General features: G+C 46.0%; 1 protein-coding gene across 1 annotated transcript; it reads right to left on the bottom strand.

Annotated features, from left to right (window-relative positions):
- Positions 1-6,327: 6,327 nt before the first annotated feature.
- LOC147605193 (uncharacterized) lies at positions 6,328-19,890 on the bottom strand. Its single transcript, XM_086794338.1, has 4 exons — positions 17,939-19,890; positions 17,428-17,747; positions 6,836-7,213; positions 6,328-6,724 (listed from the first exon to the last, which is right to left on the bottom strand). Exons 1-4 carry the CDS (start codon positions 18,126-18,128, stop codon positions 6,386-6,388), a joined length of 1,227 nt encoding a protein of 408 aa, XP_086650464.1. The 5' UTR covers positions 18,129-19,890; the 3' UTR covers positions 6,328-6,385.
- Positions 19,891-23,456: the final 3,566 nt, after the last annotated feature.

Here is a 23,456-nt window from a genome sequence, read left to right on the forward strand (position 1 = left end):
TGTACATATCAACATACATAAGCGTAGGCATAGGCCTTGAGCAAGCCAAACACAAAAACCATAGCAAAAACAATGATAAGAAAATTGAACTTAACTATTTATTGAAGTCTCTCATGCATGTAGCTCCTTTCACAACACGAGCATTTGAATATGTATTAGAAAAATTAGCCCTTGGAGCTAAAAATATTCTTCTATACATTTGTGCTTGCGTTTTTCAAAAATAGAAATTTTCACGTAGTGTAAACTAAGTTAAATTAATAATTTTGCTAATATAAATGGAGTTGATCAAGTGGAAGGTTGATAAAATAATATGTAAAAAAATGGGGTATGGTCAACAAAATAACCATGGTGGTCACACCACTATCAAAAATACCATTGGACATCTAATTGGTGTCAAGTACCATTATTATAGTGTGCTCAGCATTACTTGTGTCTTGTGTACATTCTCGATCATCATCAGATTGCACTTGTTGATCAAAGTAAACTGTAAAATTTTTCATCTCTATTAGAAACAATGACTTTTGGATAAACAAAGACTAGATTTCACTATTTCTTTCCATCTCGAAGTTAATGGTCAAGCTAAGCTAAAACATAGCACTATTCTTGACTGGTTACAAGCCTATGTTTTTAGTCAACTAAAACAGTGGGATAAGTACTTACACATTTTGCACTTTGCTTACAATACTCCACACATTGCGATTGGTAAATCACTTTTTCAGGTAGTTTATGGCAAGTCCCTTCCTACATCCATTATTCGTCTTTCACATACATTTGAGGTTGTAGAGTTTACTAGAGATTTCTAGAGCATTCATGAACAAAGTCACTTAGATATCTAGAAAACACAACAGAAATACACACACCAAGCAAATAAGAAATGTAAACATATCATATTTAATGAGCGAGACTATGACGTGGCTTACAGATCAGAACTATCTTCAAATTGGTACATTTATAATTCTTTTCATAAGACCATTTAAAGGGCCACTCCCAACTCATCTTGTTCACGATTCACCACCAGAATTATTAGATGATGTTAAGCAATTACAACGTGAAGCCATAGTTGACCATGAGAAAACAACTAGGATTGGTAATGTATACATCAGATACCTTGAAACCTTCAAGAATCATCATCAAGAGGATGGTCATTGGATGCCTAAAAGGTGTTTCCGTAGTTACCCAAAGGCATGTAATGCCATTATGGGTGGTTGGAGCCCATAGTGAGGAATGAGCTACAATGCCATGTGTGGAGATTTCTGAACGCATGGCCAAAAGGATGCTTGTTGGATACCTGAAAGGTTTTTCCCGTATTTACCCAATCCTCATCACCTCTTATAACCAAACAAACAACTAAGGTTAGTTGCTAACCCATAGGGGAGGGATGTTAGCACACTACCTTTCATGACTATTGGGGGCACCCAAGCAGACTCATCTCTCACTCGCCCCCCCTTGGATAGTGCATGTTAGGCAGGTTATCATAAGGGTATCACTTGCCACTTCTTGAATGATAAGTAGAGTGAGTCTATGTAGATAGATCGAATACTATATCTAGTAAGAAAAGAGGAGTATCTTCCTGGGCCATGCATGCTACAAATGTACAAAGCCCATACGAGGATGAATGTGAGGAGTATGTGCCTCTTTCTCAAGAGGCCCGCGCAGTACAAGGGCAACAAGGATCAATTTCTTTTATTGACATGATGACTACCCCTTGGGGGGGCCTAATAGACGAAATTAAGAACGTTGCTCATAAAGAGAGTGTGTCATTGCTGGTGAATATCCCATGAAGAGGCCTAATAGACAAAATTAAGAACGTTGCTCATAAAGAGAGTGTGTCATTGCTGGTGAATATCCCATGAAGAGGCTATACACATGAAATGTCTGAGAGACATGGTATTAGCGTACCACATGGTGACCGTGTAGAACGTATAATATCTGAGTTTGAAGCATTGACATCTTTGCCTAACACGTGTTGTGCTGTAGATGGTTCTCACATTAAGCTTCAACGGAAGCCACCAAAAAGGTATTTCCCAGCCCAATATATGTGTAGACTTGGATTCCCGAGTATTATACTACAAGGTATTGTGGACGTTAGGAAGATATTCTAGAGTATCGTATGCATTGCTCTGGAGGGGATGCATGGCTCGACACACTTTAAAGGGTGTAAGCTTTATGGACTCTTAAAGAGAAGAGAGGTACTTGATGTCCCCAGGTTGCAATTGCAAGGAGAGTCCATATGGCCGTATATTGTGGCTGATTCTACATATAAGTCCACTACTTTCTTTGTCAAACCCTAGCCATTCCAACACCATGTACTCGTAAGTCCCAAAAGCATGAGCTATGGGGTATCTCTATGTACAAGAAGTGTCTATTGTTCATTGATTATTACCATGAGAAGGTTCCATATGAGGAAAAGAGAGAGTACATACACGCAGTGAAACTAAGGAATGCCATTAAAGAAAAAGAGGTATCATTTATAAACACTTATATACAATTCTTCATACATTAGACTAATGATAAAAAAGAGAAACATGTTGTATTCTCTTATAGATCAAAGGATGGAGAACACTTACGAGAGAAAATAATCTTTGATAAACATTTGTCAAAGGGTAGAGTAAAGGTAGAGAATGCTTTTGGATCCTAAAAATTCATTGGTGTATTTTAAGGGACTTAAATGTGACCATGCCTTTTGCACCAAAAGTAGTAGCTGCATGTGCAGATGCGTGGCGAAGTTGAACCGCAAGTTCAATGAGATCCTCATTCCAATGGGGGAGACGGTGGAAGGGCTAGCTAGCATGGGGGGTCAACAAATCACGGGCATGAGGATGCGAGTCGTCTTGTTCTGTGACTTCCGTTGGTGAATGCAACAGGATCGTAGATTGAGCAGGTGATTTATAGTTTCATTTTTTTATGTCGACTTGCTTCGAACAATTACTCACTGGGGTCTGGGTGGGTGGCTTGGTGGGAAGCCTCTTGCTCACAAGAGTAGCAAACATGCTACTTTGGAGTTCGATTCCCCATAGGGTAGATTGTCATGTGCAGGTTTTTATACGGCATGGGAGGTATCTTGCATGAAGTCGGTTTGGTCACCGGTCGGATATGTCTGTGTGAGAAAAGCCTCCATCCGACCAACTCCTGCAAGGAGGTAGCCGGAGGTCTAGCGGGACGGAGGTAGCCGGACGTCGTCATATCTGTCCGACTCGCCTCCTTCCCGCTTCCCACTCGCTTCTCCCTCTCCCTCTCCCTCCTCCTCACCTCCCCCACCCCTGGAGACTTTGCCGACCTCTGATGGTAAAGAGATTTACCTACCATTTTGGCAATTACACACAAGCAATAGAGGAGGCAAGGAGCAAGAATTCTTGCAAGCAAGCAAGCAAGGTATGGGTGCTTCTTCTCGCTGTACTATGTCAGTACTCTCCTATCTGCAAAAACGGACTTACAAACGAATGAATTTACTAGCAAAGTTGAGACTTAGACGATGCTGGCCTTCTTTCCGTTCCGTGAGACAGCTCCGTATATCTTCCCGGCACCCTTTGGAAGAGATCTTAGAGAGTCAGCAAGAGCGAGTGTCAGAAACCCGTTAGAATCTAGATAAGGCTTATCTGGGGCAGATAAGCCCTTAACTTTTAAGGCTGGGCATGTTATTATTAGTATAATAATAACTAGTACTCAACTCGCGCGTTGTTGCGGTATGTAAAAGACATTAAGAAGCAAAACGCAGGAATGGAAGCCGGAATACAAAGGGTCAAATTGATGGGGATTTTTTCTCTTATATTTTAGAAATCCAAGATTTCTTTTTTCTCTCATCTCCTTGTGCCTTGGTTGTCCATGGTTAATATGTAATAGATAATAAATATAATTAGTATAATATAATAACAATAAATACATTATTACTTGATAATAACATGGTATATATATATCATAAATATATATTATAATTTATTCCTCTCCTTTCTGTATGAAGAGGAAACCCTCCTTTCACACACAGCTCACACACAGCTTTGGCTGGATAAAATCCTCTTCACCCCTAATTTCGGCCGGCAATAAATTCCTGATGAATCGATTGTCGAGGACTTCTGAAGAAATGAACTGACCCAAGGTTAAAGCGAACATCTCTTTTCCTGAACCCTGCTATATTGACTGTTTTTACACACTAGCTGCCTGTCCAGAATGGAAGCTCATTGAATGATCAAGATTCTTGTCTATATTGATGACTCTTTACACCCTAGCTGCCTGCCCAAGATTGGAGGCCAGATTTTGGGTTGCTTGAAATTGTTCCATGACTGCCAAATCTACACTCACACAGCCCAATGGCCACAATTGCAATCTTTGCAGCTTGAGCATGCAAGACTGGGACATGAAGTTTTTAATGAAGTTAAGCAAATTGAACATGCGGTGGCTCCTGACACGGATTCGCTGGACATTGGGTTGGAACATGTGTATAAACTATTTAGATTGGGTCAGCAATCTAACTCCTCTCTTGATTTCAAATCGGGGTCTTCTTTGAACATATTTCAGCTAGTATCACGGCGTCGTATATCTAGAAGATCAGGCCTTCGATTGTATTCAGGTTTATGACACCCAGTGTATTTGCAATATATGGAGTGATATCGTTCACACTCTTTTGGCCACCTCGGCCCGCATACAGGAATCTTCTAGAGCTGTGTGAACAAAATGTCATAGATTTACGAGAGAGTGGAACCATGGTATTTTCTCCTCCTCCACTCCTACAGGGCTTTAATGGAAGCATACTGCCCCTCATTGGTTTAGATCTCCCTACCTTTAGGTTTGAGATCTCTCTTTGTATGATTTTATTTCACTTATGAGAAGTCTCTTTAAATCTGAGAGACAAAAGATAGAGAAGTCTCTTTAAATCTGAGAAGTCTCTTTAAATCTGAGAGACAAAAGATAGTATCTTTCTCATAAAGAGAATGTGGGGGAGAGGGAGAAGCAAGCAAACACACACACACAAGAGAGAGCAAGACACAAGAGAGAGATGGATAGCTGAATTTTTTTCTTCTCTACTCAACCAACATAACATAAAGATAAGAATACATAATATATGGGTTAGTACTCAATTATTACAACATACAAGAGTCCGTCCATAATGTGAACCCGACTAAATGAGCTGGCGCTATAACTATGCCAGTCTCTAGTAATCCAAAATGGCTGTCACACAGCTTGTCATCCCACTGGCCGTATATCACCCATAATCTCACCAACCATGCCAGTCGTGTAGATGCGGAAGCTATCACCCAGGTGGGTCATCAATGTCCACCGTAGCACTAGTTGAGCTCGATATCTCAACACTCCCCCTTGAGCTCAACTCCACACACTGCACTCCAAGTAAGCTCCTAAACCTATGGAGCTTCTTTGTGCCCAATGCCTTCGTGAAGACGTCAGCCACCTGATCCTCTGTGCTGACATATACCAGATCTACATCTCTTGCTAGAACCTTCTCCCTCACAAAGTGATAATGCATCTCAATGTGCTTCGTTCTAGCATGATATACTGGGTTATTGGCTAATTGTATGCTGCTCATGTTGTCACAATATATGACAACTGTTCTATCCACGGGCTCTCCCATGTCACCAAGTAGCTTCTGAAACCAAGCTACCTCACAAGCTGCCATAGCAGTACCCCTGTACTCTGCCTTTGTACTCAACAAGGCAACTGTTGACTCTCCAACTCACAGTAGCACTCCCAAATGAGAACATAAAACCACTGGTAGATCTCAACATCTCACCGTTGTGGTGTTTATACCATTCCATGTTTTGTTGCTGCTACTGTAATGCCTATACTGCCGTTGTTGTGAGCCTCTACCAGCTGGTTTGTGTTTGTTGTCCATTCAACCATGGTTACTACCTGAGGTATCATCTTAATATCTCTCCATGGCTCTTGCACCTTTCCTCCACGGGGGCTTTCAGTCTTGCTAGTTACACCACTAGGGACCTCAGCTTGCCGATGTTTTGACGTTCACCCAGAAAAAAACAGCTCTAAAGTGCTGCTAAGAGGCGTAAGTACAATTTCTGGCACCACTGTGGATCTTGGACACTACAGGCCCCCATGTACTCTACCTATGCTTCATTGGATGTAATGGAAAAAAACTATGTGGATTTATTTATTTTTTGTTATTGAGTACTAACCATAAACTTAAACAGATTTTGCTACTGTACTCAGCCACTATGGGCCACCCGCATCAAGCAAACTTGCTGGCTCATCAGCCATTTCTGCTGTCCATTGCAACCAAGAGTGTAAATAAAAACAGCTCATTTACAGAGAAAAAAGATCTTTATTGTGGAACACAAATAACAAAAAATAGAAGTACAAAGGTTAATTAAATGGGTTTTTGCAAATATAATGGGTCATGGAAATCATATTTTTGTACATTTTACTCGTCTAGTTGAGACAAAAGTGCGACCCCTCGCTTTATCCAATGCTCTTGAGGTTTGTCTGAGGGAAGCTTCACTTCCATCACAAAATTAGTAGAATGTCCTGTGGTAGAAAGGATGCCACGGCGATCGCTTGTTTTGTACACGGGACAAAGGTAATGAGGGTAGTGCTCAAACATAGAAATTTCACGAGGGATAAGCCACATTATGGGGCATGGACAGTACAGAACTTTTGGCTCTGATTCACCTAGTATGCTTTTGGAGTAGTCCCATCTTGCTCCTTCGATAAACAATCCCCTGACATATACTCCGATCTCTGGCGTGATCGAGCACATTTCCTGCTCAAGCATCATAGAGCCAAGTAAAGTTCTCATTATATAGACGCCCATCATATATTATATTGGCAATGAAATAAACACATGGTTTTTAAGGGATGGAAAAACACTTACAGGATCTTGCATTATCTTAAACTCAAAGTCAATCATATCTATAGGAACTTTCTTGCTGCGGGCGAAATTCTGCTTTGCTCCAGTTAGAAAGGACTGGGTGAAGAAAAATCCAGACAACCAGTAGACGGCAGGAGTTCCATTCACTAACCACTCCTGGAAAAACTCGAGTCTTTCAATCAGATCTGTGATGTAACTAGATAGAGGCTTTCGAGAGGGATATGACTTGGCTGCCCACATGGCAGGAATTTTCCCCTGTACAAGACTTTTGCCTAGCTGCTCTAGGTCTGCACTTAGGACTATGAATCCTTTCACTGCCTTTTGGAGTTCTTTCAAGCTAGATCTGATGACACCAAGCAGCCTGTTGAACCTTTGCAATTCCTGAAACCTCAGCATTGCTCCAGTCAGGGACTTGGATTTTCTAAAGCATATAAAGTAGACACTTTCTAGCAATGCATAATCTTATGCTTCATATTTTGTATGTGTGTGAGAGAGAAAAAGAAATGAAGTAATACTAACATCTACAAAAGACTCCAAGTGTCTATGAGACCATAAGTGAAACAATGATACCATGATATATTGAGCCAAGGAAAAAGTAACCGAGAGAAAAGGAAAAATGACTATCCCTACTGTATACAGAGGTGATATCAGCATGTGACCCTATATGGGACAAACTAGCTATGATCAACTAATAAAGATATTTAAATGTGATATCATTATTTATTGTGTATGAGGAATATCTAGTAGCATGCAACGTTGGGCCACACCTCTGCCTATCATTATGGCAGTGTTAAAAACCCTACCCTCAAAAATAATTTGTGGACTAGATTGAGTGAGCCAAGCAATAGCACCCCAAGTAACATAAACGATCTCTCTCCTCAATCTGCTCATAAGCTAAGCTATAGAGTTCCAAATCTTCTGAGCAGCTCTACACCCCCATATGCAATGTTACACTCTCTCATAAGCTACCGGGCATCTGGGGCAGGCAGGGTCTCTTCCAAAAATAGCCCTTTACTGATTAATAGGGAGGCCACCATGTAAGAATAACCAAAAGAAGTGGGAGATCTGTCTCCTCCTTTATGAATGCCAAAATCTCTTTTGAATCAATGGGGTGATGTCATAACTCTCCCAGTGCGGCTTGATTGTAGGAGTCCTTTGATTGGCTGCATCAATCCACTCCCACTCACCAATGAAGATATCTTATAGGACATCCACCATACAACCATAAGCACCAAGATCCATGGGTCACAATATCAGCAGAGGGTCAACATGCCAGTGCTTTCGTGAGTGACTAACTACTTCCATTGGATGAAAGTGCTAGCAATAATCTCATGTGTGTCACATTTTAACACATTTCAACAATCTCCATCTTGCGATGGATTTTGTAGTTGGATTACCCCAGAATAGTAGGGGTCATGATTCAATATGGATCGTAATTGATCGAGTGACGAAGATCACCCATCGGATGTAAGCACAAAGGTGATCCAATTCGTGACTCTTTAACGATGACTTGGTAGGGATAAATCTAGTACTGGTGGTATAGGACGCCAAGGACTTTGCACGTGGAGCCATGTCTCGGATGCTACTATCCGCCTCTGCTCGGGGGTGAGCTTGAATGGCTCTGTGGTTAGGCGGTGAGCTAGATGCCAATGTCTACATGTTTCCTTGCTGAATTGCAGGGTTTGTTAGCCTGGGGGCCTTTACAACTGTGTGTCCGTGTCTTGAGTTGTGACACACTCTCTCCTGGTAGTAGTTGCAATTTCCCTAGCTCATGGAGAAGGCGGTCCACATAGTTACTAGGTCGGAAGGTGCAGAGGAGGTAGCCCTCAAGGTGGCCCACTCCACAAGTGGTCACTGATTGAACCAACTGAACCATTTGTTTGAAGAGCCTTCCAGAGTAGACAAAAAAAGTACCAAGGTGTCCTCCCGCTCAATGCCTTAGCTCTTGCACATAGAAATGAACCACTAGACGTGGTCATCTACATCTTCAACAGTGGATCTTTTGAAGGTGGGAAGCTTGATATTTACCTGGCCAAACGTTGTGAAAAGGGGTTCCCGGCCAAGAGGGTTGCCTAGGCCTCCAACATTGTTACCAAAGGTGGGATTACCAAGATTGGCAGCCATGGGGAAGGGTGGAAGGGGATCCTAGGAGGTACGTAACTGAACCTCTTTCGGCTATCATAGCGTATTGAGAGGGGACTCTTGACTGGGCTGACCGGGGCTAGCACGGGAGCATGTATTGGGCATACAAAGGACACGTAGACAAGAGGACACAAGGATAAAAGTACACAAGGTGAGTCAACAGGACTTCAATTTTCGAGAGTCCCACCGTTGGTTGCCCGGCACACTAAAGTGGTGGTTCTTCTTTGGACACACTGTCTGGAGTCCTTGACACTCATGACACAATCTAGCACTTTAAACAGACTTGAATGCAAGCATAGTAAAATGACAAGAATACTGTAAACAGTACTTGTATTACTTCCAAGAAGCTGTTACATGCCCTTCATTGCACTTTAAACAGACTTGAATGTAAGCATAGTACAATGACAAGAATACTGTAAACATTACTTGTATTACTTCCAAGAAGGTGTTACATGCCCTTCATTGCATTGTGCATTACCAGCACTGATCGCACAACACAGGACGGAACGACACAGTACCTAAAGGACTCAATGAACAAGATGAGATGACAATGACGATCCGCAGGATGAGCTGAGAACTCATTTTGATGGTTCCTGTTGGAGGCACTAGAGTTGGTGGAGTTTGAGACATCAGTGGCATCTCCTATCTTTGGCAAATATCCATTGGGGTGACAGTGGGGCCTTCAATGCCGGTGTGTGCACCTCCCATGTACTTGTCGATGGTGCGCTTCAGGAGATCCGTTGCTAGATGGTCCACTGTATGGTCCAGCCGGGACGGTCCAGCTGGGATGGTCTAGAGTAGGTACCCTTGGTGGCTACAGAATCCATTTGCTATGACCCTCACGAAGTGATCTCTATAGAACTGCACCTTTAACTTTTAAGGGTAGCTGGGTGCTGCGACAGGCAAGCCATGTGGTGTGGTTTGTAGGCTGAGGAGATCTGACTGCTTGATCCCATTATTATCCCGATGGGTAAGGCGGAGGGAGGGGGCGTCTAAACTGTATTGAAAGGGTGGTAGACAATCTATCTGGAGCCCTTGGGTGAGGAAAACAACTGGTGACCCTAGCATAATATATCCCTCTGAGAGAGAGCTAGAGAGAGAGAGAGAGAAAGAAAGAAAGAAAGAAAGAAAGAAAGATTTTATTAACGTCTTCCAAAAGACCGAACTCGGCCTATGAGACAAATCAGTGTACCTGTGTGGGGTATCCTCTGTCATCCCAACAAAATGAAAAAGTACTGAACTAAAAAGCTGAATCTGGGTGTGCAATAAGTACAATGAGTGGGGAAGGGGATGGAGCTCTACTACTAGGAGAATGCAAAGCTATATGCATGGAGTATACAATCATGATATGCAACCTAGCTAGCTCCATCCTGGACCATATTGGGGGTATAAAATGGTATACATCAATGAAGGGGGTGTCCACAGCTCCCTGAAGAACATGATTGGGTTTGCTCTGAAGCGAGCCAGTCGCTCCGCACCCTCTCTTTGAAACTGAGCTCTGATCTCTGTCATATCTCTCTGGTATAGGCGTGGTGTCCGGAAGCCAGGTGTCCTCTGTCTCCTGCGGGCTCTGAGTGTCTCTGCTCTCTGGAGAGTAATTCCCTGTTGTGTAGGGGTTGGGAGTGGGGTGGATCTCTGAAAAAATGTAGTAATCTGTGTCTGTCGTCCCCCCTTTGGAGCTGTCTGATCTTGTAATGATGTCTCTCTGTGACGCTGTATGTCTAGAATGAATCTCCCCAGTATGCGCTGGTCTGCTGCCTCAAAGATCTGGCGTAGGGAATGTGGCTCTCTGAATAAAATGGGATATCTCTCTCTGATGGCTGTATATGCTCTGCATCTGCATACATAATGCTCCTCACTCTCCACCTCCTCTCTGCACAATCTGCATACCCTCTCCTCTCGGGGGATCAGTGCTGCTCTACCAGTCTCGATCTCCAATCGATGTGATGAGACTCTAAGCTGACCAATAGCTATTCGGGAGCCGTGTGGTAAAAAGCCCTCCATGTATCTAGGCCTCTATAGATCCATCATCAGTGATACTCATGAAGTGATCTCTGTAGTATAGCATCTTCGGTGGAAGAGGCTGTGTAGGCGATATCCATGTCTCTCGTGTATAGAGCTGCCATAGGTCCTGTCTCAATACTCTGTTCCTCTCACTATGAGAGAGACGGATATGTGGTGCATCCCTGTCATACTGGAATGGTGGTAGATGATCCATGTCTAGGCCATGCTGTGAGAACCAATGTGTGACCTGTGCATACCATGATCCTCTGTCTCCTGCCTCAATCAGTTGTTTAGATGCCTCAAAAGCTTTGTATGACAATCTGTCTCGTGGCATCTCTCTGAATCTGTCTAGCAGGCATATAGTCTGGAATATGGCCTCTACCATCATAGGAGGCGCAGCAAACTCTGCTCGGATAATGTCATGAGGTACTGATGGTTTGCTGCGTATCATGCGTGCCATCATGAGGGCCTGTGGTCTCTCTATCTGTGTCCACCAATGGGTAGCAAGGCCTAGCGCCCATGCCGCTGCTCCATACATCAGTGCCGGTGTGACTAATGTGTCAAATAGCCACCCCTTCGTCCGGGGCTCCTGAAAATGCGCCTGGTGGCACTGTCTCTCTAGCATAGCCAATGCTGCATATCCCTGTGTCAATCTAGCTCTGGCTGCTGAACCCATGGTGAAGCCCGTGGCTACTGCAGAGAAGGTAACCCCTAGGTACACGTATGATGCCACCACCTCCACCTGGCGTCCTGCGAGAGTGAATGTCAGCTTACTCCTGCCGTGTCTCGATGTATGAAAGACCATAACCTTGGTTTTCCCAAGGTTCACAGTAAGACCCCTCTGTGTGCAGAAATCATCGAGTGCATGTAGATGCTGCTGTAGACCTCCTGGAGACTCAGACACTAATACAATATCATCAGCACAAAGCATAATATGTACTGAGGTACCTGCTAGATCAACTCCATCTCCGCCTCCCCGTGTAATGAAGTCAGCCACCTCATCAATGTATAACCCAAATAGCGTGGGGGAAAGTGGGCATCCTTGCTTCACACCAATGGTGCTAGCAACCTCACTTTACAACAGGATATCGCCCATGAAGAGGATTTCCTTGGAAGTACAGATGCGGGTTATGAGCCCTGCAAAGTCGTCGACGATGCGGGAGCATATTAACAAGCTGTAGGCTCTTCAGCAGGAAGTTCTTCAGGTTAGGAAGGAGATATCGTCAGAGGACATGGCCATAACGTTGCTGTCACATTTGCCCTCTTCGTACTCAGCATTTTACTCCTCTTTGATTACCAGTGGCAGGCTCAGCACCATCACGTGGGAGGAGCTTGTGCCCATGGTCCTGGACCAGGAGGAATGATTCACGAACCCTCCTCAAAGTGGAGGTTCGGAGGCCTTAACTGGCCAACGGTCGAAAGGCCGTAACTTGGGCAAAGGGAAGGCTTCATCGGAGAAGTCTTCTGAGAAGAAGTCCGACGCTGACCGTGAGAAACCGAAGGCAGAGAGGACCTGTAATGATTGTGGCGAGAAAGGCCACTATTGGAGGCAGTGTCCCAAGCGGAAGACCGAGAAGGGTGAAGATTCCTCAGTAGCAATCATGAAGACTCCAACTTTTGTGCACCTGGAGGTGATGGACACCGATGCTTCATTTTCTTTAGGCAAGAAGGAGATTGGAGGACTCTTCGCAACGGATACTCGGGAGTGGATTCTCGATAGTGGTGCTTCCAGGCACATGACTCCTTCCCGTTCCGGTTTACAGGATCTCTGCAGGCTTTCTGGTCATATTCTTACTGGTGATACATCCACTATCCCAGTTCACAATGAGGGAAGGATGGAGATAGTTCCCGATGGCAGAGGGGGGAAGCATTCCTCCCAGGTGTTGTATGTTCCGGCACTTGGTTTTCATCTGTTGTCAGTGCATTAGGTTTGCAAGACTGGCGTACGGGTGGAGTTTGATGAGCATTTTGTTGCTCTCCGGGACAAAGCAACAGGCCAAGTGGTTTGGGAAGGTGGAGCGGAGAATGGAGTTTACAGGCTTTCAGCACTCTCTCTCCCAGGTCCTCAGGATTGTGATGAGTGGCAGTCTGGTAATGGCCACTTAAGTGTGGATATGCTGCAGGTGCGGGCTTTCCGAGACCAGGTGGTGGATAGCTTGCCAGTAGATGGCAGCAGTTGGCAGGAACTTTCCAGTACTGATGTTGGTAGTTCTTGTGTTCGTGAGTCAGAGGAAGCTGAACAGGTCACTTATGCTCTGATGTCTCGTAGTGTTTGGGACATAGAACCTCCAGTAGATGAGGATGTTCTTTCCACGAGGACCTTTCGGAAAGCCAGGCAGGTGGCAGGTGATTACTTGCAGAAGGAGGTGGTTTCTCCAAGCTTTGTGGTTCCGGATTCAGAGGAGGTGGTTGACAGGTTTCATCAGGTTTCCAGGACTTGTTTGTGCACCGTAACAGGTGTTGATCCTTGTGAGCAGTGTGATGTCTCTGTGACTCAGAAGCTGAATGGCTCATTGATCTGGTTGATGGACACCAGTTTGGACGAGAGCTTCCTGATGAGGCAGTTGAGCTCATGGTTGCAGATGTCTCTTTGGGAGGCAAGATTGCGTTTCCTGTGGTTTCTGCGGCATGCGAAGGATCATGGACTCTTGTACACAGGAGGGGGATTGTTGGATGGAGTCCGACTCCACGGTTGGAGTGACTCGGTTTGGGGAGGAGATCCGGACACGAGGAGATCTACTTATGGCCCAGTAGCCTTTTTACGGAGCAGGAGGAGGTTACATTGCAGGTTTGGGCTTCCACTGGAGGAACCCATTGTCATCCAAAGGCACTTTGTTCGTGAACAGATCGTTTGCTGATGACATCTTGCTGGAGTTCTGTTCGACGGAGGACAGTATGGTGGACCTCTTCACGAAGTCGCTCTCTCAGGATTTGCTCAGGCGGCACCCCAGCTCCCAGTGGTTGGTTTCACAGCCAGGAGCTGAGAGGGGGTGTTAGAAGTCATCTCCTGTCTAGATTTATACACCAGGGCCTTTGTTGTGGGTGTGCCCGCCCTTATGAGGTGTTTTATCATTTTTCCCCACTCTCCGTATTTTTCCCCTATTTTTTCCCATTTTTCTAGTGGTTGGGAGGGCTGCCAGAGGATGCCAGGAGCACTCCAGTGCTGGCCGACTGCATACACATGAGTCGTGGGCTACTGGACTGCTGGTTGACTGCAGTTTCTCAGTCGTGGGCACTTTTCTGCTGCCCGACTGCATTTATGCAGTCGTGGACATTTTTCAACAGTCGTGGGCACTTCCTATGCTTGCCGACTGCTCTCCCAGGGGCATATATATAGGCCCCTAGCCCCCACACCATATTTGTATCATTTCTCGGGATCTTCTTGTGTATATAGAGCAGAGTTACACGCCTACATCTCTCTCTCTCTTGTGCTGTTCTTCTGCCTGCGTTTTTTGCTCTTGTGTTCCCAGATTTGGTCATCATCTTCGTTGTGTATTCTGACACACCTCTCGTGGTACTGTGTCAAATGCCTTGCGGAAATCCACAAAGCAGCAATAGAGCTTTCTCTTCCTCACTCTGGCCTGATCAATCATACATCTCAAAGTGAATACATGGTCAGTGGTAGAGAAAGCTCTCCTGAAGCCTGCCTGCCCTGATGAGCGTAAACCTGCTCGCTCAGCATATAAGCTAAGCTCTTGCTCCAACACTGCACCATAGAGTTTGGCCAACACGTGGCCAACCATAACCGTCCTGTAGTTGCTCGGATCGAGCATATCCCTTGTTTTGTGGATCGGCACAATGGTGTGCATCGTCCACTCCGCAGGCAAACCCTCTGCTAGTGCCCTGTTAAACAGGTGTGCAAGAAAAGGAGCCAAAGAATCTACTGCATATATGAGATGCTCACCTTGTAGGCCCATATGGTCAGCGGCCCGTCCATGCTGTAGGCGGCGGATAGCTTCCTTTACCATCGAGTGGGTAAAGAAGCTAGCTATGGTAGGTCGAGGCTCCTGTGTGGCTGAGGTATAGGTGGCTGCTGTGGGGCGTGGTATAGGCCCTCTGCATATGTGTGCCATGTCTGTGGGTCTGCAATGGGTGTCGGTGTCCGGGGCTCTTTGAAGTGCCGCCATGAGATAGGGCTATCTCTACTCATGAAGAAAGAAAGAGAGAGAGAGAGAGAGAAAGAAAGAAAGAAAGAAAGAAAGATATATTAAGCGTCTACTAAAGACCCAATGGGCCTATGAGACCAAAGTGGTACAATAATGTCCATGGCATATCTCATCATGGAATGGAAAATAAAACAGAATGAAAACATAAATATAGCTATCTCACTGGGGTGATACAAAACTGTCCATGGAAACTCGTCATGGAATACTAAGAACATAAAAACATGGGAGTAACATCAGCTCCGAGTAGATGGTATACCACTCTCCAAAATGTCAAGCATGGGGTTGACGAGTATGGCCGAGAGGTCTCCCTCAGCTATGTCACGTGGAAAGGTAGCTCGATGGCGGTGGAGCATGTCCTGGATCTGGAGCTGATGAGGTGATCGTGGCCGACGGGGGGGTTAAGGGCGTCGGGCACGTTGGAGTGCAGAGGCTGGGTCCGAGGTAACTCCTCTCGGGCAAGGTAGGTCCAGAGCAGCTCGTGGAGGGTCCACAAGATCCACTATGTCGGTGTCCTCCACCTCCTGGGTCCGGAAGAAACTGGTGATGGTTGGTTGCCGAGGGAGGGGGCGGGGTGGCTAGGGCCTGTCTCAAGAAGGTGTCCCTGTGTCTGCGGAGCTCAAGCAGGAAGAGGCCCAGGCAACGCTGGTCCTGGAAGTCAATGATCCTGGAGAGTGGACCGAATCCCTCACGAAATAGACAGTGAAACCTCCCGCGGATCTCATAGTATACTGGGCAGCGGCATATGTAATGCTCCTCCGTCTCAACCTCTGTGTGGCATAGTCGGCAGATCCTCTCCTCTCTGAGTGTCCGTACGAGCTTCCCGGCTCTGAAGATGCGCTCAGCTCTACCTGTCTCCACTCTGAGGCGGTGGGAAGAAACCCGTATCTGACCAATCGCAATCCACATGGCATGGGACATGTGAACACTCAAGTAGCCCCGCTGCTGGATGAATCCATCCTCAGTGAGTGTGAGGAAGTGGTCTCTTCGTGGGGAGCTCCGGGGGTGTGATATATATTCCCTGTGAGAATCTCGCTCAAGCCTCTTGGATTCGACCACAACATGCCATTGCAGTTCCATACTGCTAACCTCAAGTGTTTGATCTCATAGACCCCACGTCCCTATTTTGGGATGGTGCTTAGTGATAATGACCCTACCATCTCTGTAGATAGCCCACTTGGCTGGTCTACGGGCCTCATGAATTGTCACCATCGCCTCACGTTGGTGTGCCACTTGTGCTGGGGTGAGATCATCTCCCATGTACACTTGTGTGCCCTTGAGGGCAGCCCGCTTGTCTAAGAAGGCCTGTCTACTTGTGGCATCAGGGAATCTAATGATGAGGGGCCACTCTCGTGTCATATCCTTGTCTGCCTTCCATGTATCTGCAAGGGGGGGGGGGGGGGGGATCCCATCCACTCCTGGCATCTGGCAAAGTGTCATGGCATCCTCCCTGGGGGAAGCCCCTGCACTCACACATGGAGGGCCCTATCCTTCCTTCGTTTCTCCTCCTCGAGAGTCTTATGTATGATGTTATGATGCTCTGTGGGGGTTTGTGCTTCTTCACCACCTCCACCCAATCTTTCTTAGTGGTCTGTAGTTCTTCCCGCAGCTTATAAGTTATCACTCGCAGCTTTCAACTGCTCCAAGTCAGTCCTTAGACCCTCCTGAATATTCAGCTCCCCTTCCTCCACTGTATGGTCCTTGACCGTAGCCTTTAGGGTTTCCATTTCTGCCCAGAGTTCCCCTATCACTGGGGCAGCCTCTGGCATTCCTTGTTGTTGCAGCTGGGTCTCTTTCAACATCTGAATCACCTCCTCCTGGTGGTTCACCTGTGCTGCCAATTCTTCAATGTTGTTGTTCTTGCCCTGCATCTCCTTGCGGAGGCCTTCCAACTGTTTTTCATGGTGGTTCAGGACCTTGTCCAGCACCTTCTTCTGTTCCCCCAACAACTTCTTGGTGTTGTCCTCCACTGTCTTGATGTATGCCTCCAGCTCCTGTAGATTCATTGTGGCTATTTCCCCCTAAGAGAGAGAGAGAATTTCCTCTATGGTATCAGCACAAGTCATAAGAGAGAATTCATCCCTTCCATGGATGAGGCTGATTCGCATGACGGCTCTATTTGTTTTATAGGGGTTGAGGGCACTTCTTCACTCTAGCATGTTGGCCTTGTGGCCCCACTTTCTTCCTTGAGCTTTATGTAGGCCAGTGGCCTTTGTACATTGTTTCTTCAATACAACTCCTTGTTACGGGAAAAAGAGAGAGAGAGAGAGAGAGAGAGAGAGAGACCTGACATAGCACTGTATTCATTGACTCAAAGTACGTGACTGGATATTTAGATTGTGCAGCATCTATATCAAAGTCATTTGGGATCTTTCCCATGATATCGTTACATATTCCTAGAATGATATCTTCAGTAGAAGTTTGAACTCCACTTGAAGAGCTGACACTTTCCATGCCTGATGGCTGTACAAGTACTAGAGATGTGAGAAGAATGGATGTTTCATTCAGATCCTTGGTAATATTGGCATTCTCATGAAAGCCAAAAATTTCAGGCTGTTGCAGTGGTGGCAATTTCTTGATAAACTCTAGGAAGGTCTCGTAGTTTCCTGCAATTACAAAAAAAAGTTGATCAGATCTACTTTAACCTTAGGCTCTTTATTACGTGCTTTTCCTTATAGCTTGAGGCTCCTCTTTATTACATGCTTTTCCTTATATCTTGAGGCTCCTCTGACTTCCCTAAAAGATTTCTTTTGGCAAGGCAAAAAATGTAACAAAGAGCTTTGCCACGTGAACTTACCATCAGGAGGCGTGACATAAAGTCCACTTTCAGATAAAGCAAAATCATCATCATGTATTTTTTCACAATAAAGGCTTTCAAGGATGGTTTTGAGGGTTCTTCTATCATGATCATCTGTTACTCTGCCACCGTAGTTGCATTCTGCTGTGAGGTAATTGAGTGCTTTGTAGGGAATCTGCATCAAGAGCATCCCAAAAAAAGTGACTTTTTATCAAGCGGAAATAATGTCAATAGAAATGGATGCAGTTGGAGATTGATAATATATGAATTTGGATAAGAATTTAGTTTATTATTATTATTATTTTCAAGACAAGATCCTTCTATTATCCAAAAGAAGGGAACATGTGGAATGCCTTGGCACACCACAACCCCTTCTTGGCTTCTTGTTGTGTCTTCAAAGTTCCTCAATATCCTTCCTGAGTTGGAGCCGAGTTCTTTCCTCACTTTGAGATTTTTGGCTCACTTTGAGTGCCTCGAGCTCTCACTTCAGCTGAGCCACCAGGTCATCCAGAGGTGTCGCCGTGATGTATAGAGCCCACACCATGCTCAAATGTGAGACGTGCACTTTCTAGTTGGGAGGCTTGCTCTTGGAATTCCAACAAGGTGGTTGGTGTCGGCCAATTCTCTCGAATCTTCTGTTTTTGACAAGGCTTGTGTTATCCATTGACCCACCGTGAAGTTGCCAGGGTAAGTCGGTAGGTGCACCACCAACACTGTGGTTTGTGTCATGAGTTCTAACACACTCTCCCCTGGTAGGAGTTGCAGCTTCCCTAGCTCCTAGAGAAGGTGGTCCTCATAGTTACTAGGACCGAAGGTGCGGAGGAAGGGGTTCTTAGGGTGGCAAAGTCCCGAAAGCTGACTGAACCACTTGTCTGCAAATCCTTCCAAAGTAGACGGAAAGAGTACCAAGAAGGCATCCTCCCACTCAAGACCTCGACTCTTGCACATAGAGATGAACCACCAGATGTGGTCATCTACATCTTCAACGGTGGATCCTCTGAAGGTGGGAAGCTTGACATTTACCCAGCCCAACACTGTGGAGAGGTGCCTGGCAAAATTAGAAAAATAGTCAATGAAACGTGGAGAAAGCTTGGTGACGATCTGTTGGAAGGTGGCCAGAGCATTGCACATCCCAAAGGGCATCTTGTTGTAGCTGTAGGTACCCCATTGTGTGACGAAAGCTGTCTTGGGGCGGTCGTCTGGGTTGTACCCGCTAAACCCATCCATAAAGTTGTATAGGGCATGCCCGGCAACATCCTCCAAAACTTGATCCATGAACAGGAGGGGGAATCCATCCTTGATGGTTGCTTTGTTAAGAGACCAGAAGTCCACGCAGACATGGATCTTGTTGGGGTCTTTTCTTGGGAGAGATGACCATGGGGGAAAGCCATTTGGAGTGTTCCACTGAGGAGATGATTTGGGTGTCCTCCATCTTTTCCAGCTCCACCTTGAGAGCCTCTGCATACTTTGGGTTCAGCTTGTAGGCCCGCCCACGAATGGGTCGAGTTCCCTCCTGGAGAGGTATGATGTGAACACCAATGTCAGCTACTAGAACACCTTCGAAGTCCTTGTATGTCCAGGCGGAGATATCCTTATAAGATTGGAAGAAGGTGGAACCTTGCTCAAGTAGGGTGGGGTGATCCCACAGCCAAGAGGCTAACAAGATGGGACGAGGCTCTTATGAAGTGCTTTGAATTCCTGGATGGGATCTTGGCAAGATGGAAGGCTAAGTGGTTCCCATGTCTAGCTACTTCTTCAGAGAGGAAAGTGGGGTTGTGAGCTGGCCGGTGGTAAATTGGGAAGGTGCTGTAGTGGTCTTCCGTTCAGGACTTAGGACACTCCCCCACGGGAAACATTGGTGCTTCCTCAGACACCTGTGGTGGTTCTCTCTTTTGGGTCAGTGGGGAAGTGGTTGGGTGCTTGTTAGCCTTGTGGGAGAGAGATTTGACCATCTTGCGCCCGTTGTGGCGACCCGTGATGGGTTCACCTAGCCCTACAGCCTCCTAGTGCTTGGAGGAAGAGATGGTGGAGTCGCTTGGTACCTCTGTGATGTCCACCATGCAGGTTGTCAGGCCTTTTGCCGCTTTGAGCTAGTCAAGTAGTTCCGAATCATCAGTTCTACCATCCACTATGAGAGTGGAGAAATCTCATTCAAGGATGCCAAAAACAAAGAAGTAGTGGCTTCATAAAGGACTACTAGACCCAGGTTACAACTAGTAAAGGGTATCAAGTTACTAAAGCGTCTTAAGAAGAATCGAAGGGTGCTTATAGTAAAATTTAATAAGGCAGAGAAAGATACTATAGGAAGTGAACTTGATTGACTATAGGACTACAAAGATCTCTTCTCGGAGGAGCTTACCTAAATGCCTCCACATAGGGAAATTGACCATGAGATTGAGCTTGTTCATGGAGGATAACCTGTGGCAAAAAGTGTGTGAAAACATACCCAAAAGAGTATTTTACCCAACCCAAAAAGGGTTATTTTGGCTATTTTTATTTTACCTTTATTTGCTGGCTGACAGCCTCTGTTGGCCGACCAGCACCCTCCCTTTCTATATATAGGAACGGCATCTTCATTCAGTCAACACAAGCGAGCACCTCCTCTATCATCGCCAACTTTTGAGGCACCATCAGGCCGCCTACAACAGGTGTAAGCCGCCTCCTTTGCTACTGGTGCAGGTCGCCTATGACTGGTGCAACCTGCTACTTCCTCTGCTGGACTCATCACCTACATCAAGGCTGTCTACTGAGTTTCTCCATCGCTCACATCAGAGGACTGTTCTCCGTTTTCTATCATTGCCTACTTCAGGACTGATCTCAGCGTTTCTACATCAGGAGTACTTCTACGCTTACATCAGCCCTACATCAGGCATATATCGGCGTTTACATCAGGCTTACTACGTTTTTTGGACAACAGCCCTCTCTGCTCCTTCGGAGTCTCACATAGAGCTCCTGTACTAGATTTCTTTTTTTTTTTTTAGAAAGGAGACTTCTATTAAGTATGAAAATTTTTTACAAAATCGAGATTTCACACCAAGAAAGGTGGAGATCTCAACCAATCAGGAGCCCTGTGCTGCCAATAGGGTCCCGAGTGAGAGGACGTGAAAAAGATACCAATGTCCCACTCTCTCATAAAACTGGCCGCGCTTCCTCTCCCGCAGCTCTCGAAGATCCCTGGATTCTGGCCCAGGTAGCCATGATGGTGTGAATAATATCACTCCAAATCCTGCAAAGACACTGAGAAACAAGAACTGGAGTACCCTCAATGGCCTCAGTGCATCTAGCCTTCCAGATATTCCAGGCTGAGATGCTAGCAATAATCTCCCAAGAGCTGTCTAACCTCTGTGCCGGAGGGACAAAGTGTGAAAGTGGCAAATCCTGAAGACAACATTGCCGAGCAACTCCTTGCCTAACCATAATGGCCAAGCTCCTGTCAGTCCCCTCGAACCTCAGCTGAGGCCCAGACTGTGTCAACCAAATGATAGAACCAAAAGAAATGATAGCATCTCTCTTAATCCTACCAAAGAGGTGTGCAATCGCAGACCAAACCCTCTGTGCTTCCCTGCATTCCCATAAACAATGGTAAACTGACTCCAAAACTCCTGCACATCTATGGCATGTTGGGCAAGCACCAGTAACTGACCTCCACTGATTGGTGGCCAGACCACCATGAAGAGAAACCCAGATAAAGGAGGAAATTTGTGGCTTCCTATAAGAATGCCACATTCTCTGCCAAAAAACCCTCTGAATGTCAGTCGAAATGCCGTAAGATTCCCAATGGGGTTTAAGAGTAGGGACACTCTGAATGTGTCCCAAGATAGGATGTCTGGCATTCCGCACCATATAACTGAAAAAAGGCATGCTTTTCAAGGGGTTACAAGCATCCTTCCACACCCACTCACCGGGGTGCCAATGCAAATGTCTGACAGGGTAGCCACCATACAACCAAAGGCTAACACTCTCTGTGATCATCCCGCGGGGGGGGGGGGGGGGGGGGGGGGGGGGGGGGGGGTCAACAAAGACGTGCTTTCCTAACCTGCCAACGACTTTGACTGGACGAATCTGGGGGCCCTCAATAAGGTCCTGCACGTCACATCTCTCCAACTGCCATCCATCCTGTACAGAAAAAAAGACCGGTACATCATCCTCCCTAGGCAAGGAGAGACCCATAACCTGAAGAGGAACACCTGTCCTAGAAAAAACCCCAAACCAAGAATGATGACGGTCTTCCAAAAAAGATCCAGTAATCCAGTGGTTGGGAATGGCTGCATCAATCTGTGCAATCCTCTGACTAGAGCCTCTCAAATGCTGCGTGAGATCCAATCTCTGTACCTCGGTGAGGTTGTGAAATCTCTTTCAAGCCAACACTGTGGGGCAAAGGGTCTCTCAACCAGCCCAAAGAATATGCATAGCTGCCCCAAGAGGCCTACCATGCACATCTAAGATCAAATCATTCCACAGAATGGGCTGCCGGTTAACTTCCTCCGCTGAACGCGGGGGGATGTGTACCAAAAAAATCCTCAGGCAGTCCCAGGCCCGTTGGAGGGACCTAACCAGGGGGATGAAGGGGAGCGGTGAACTGCATCCGAAAAAATAAAGCGTGAGCTGAGAGTCGAGTCACCTCCGCGAACAAGGACACACTTCGTGATCTGCTGCATGAGAAAGTCCTTCCACGGCTCAGTGCCTGGAAGAAAGCCCCTAACAACCAGCTTACACAGCAAAGCCTTACATTGCACCTCAGGGTCAATGATATTCAATCCCCCTTTTTGCTTAGGCCTGATAATGGTTTCCCAAGCAACTCTAGCCTTGGTTTGTGCATTTCCATCAAGCCCTGAACAAAGAAAGTTCTGAATAAGGCGACGAAGCTGGCCAATGCAGCCCTTATGAAAAATCTAGCACGAAGCGATAAACCAAGTCGTGGCTAGCAAAACTTGGTTAACCACCAAAGCTCTAGGGCCAAGTCGAGCTTCCTCCTACTCCAGTGACGAAGTTCTTTTAATGCTTAAGAGCACTGGAGCAAACTGTTGTGCAGGGGAGATGTCAACGCCCACCCGACAACCAAGGTATTTGGCAGAGCATCCTCTCTCAATCCAAGTAAAACCAACATCTGTACCCCAATTTGCAAGAGGAGAATCACTGATCCAAAAACCAACTGACTTATGCCAATTGATAGAAGCTCCTATTGCCAAACAAAAGGCCTCCAAGGCTGTCCGGAAAGCACATAAACAAGCATGTGAAGCCTCAAGGAACAACGCCGTATCATCTGCTAACTCAGAGTCCAAAAACTCTTCCTCCGTACATAAAGGCAGCCTGAGACCCACAACACCAGGGGCAGCCCGAAGAAACTTGCTCATAGCCTCAGCTACAATGAGGTACAGTAAAGGGGCGAGGGGATAGCCCTGCCTCACTGAACGGGTATCCCTGGCTGCCTGTGCCATAGTAAATCTTCCTCGCGGAGTCGTAAATGTAATCCCCAGGTACACATATGAGTCTACCACCTCTACCTGTCCTCCTGCTA

This window comes from Cibotium barometz, chromosome 60 (genome assembly GCF_041138505.1).
Source record: "Cibotium barometz isolate CiBa-2024 chromosome 60, ASM4113850v1, whole genome shotgun sequence".
Taxonomy (NCBI): domain Eukaryota; kingdom Viridiplantae; phylum Streptophyta; class Polypodiopsida; order Cyatheales; family Cibotiaceae; genus Cibotium; species Cibotium barometz.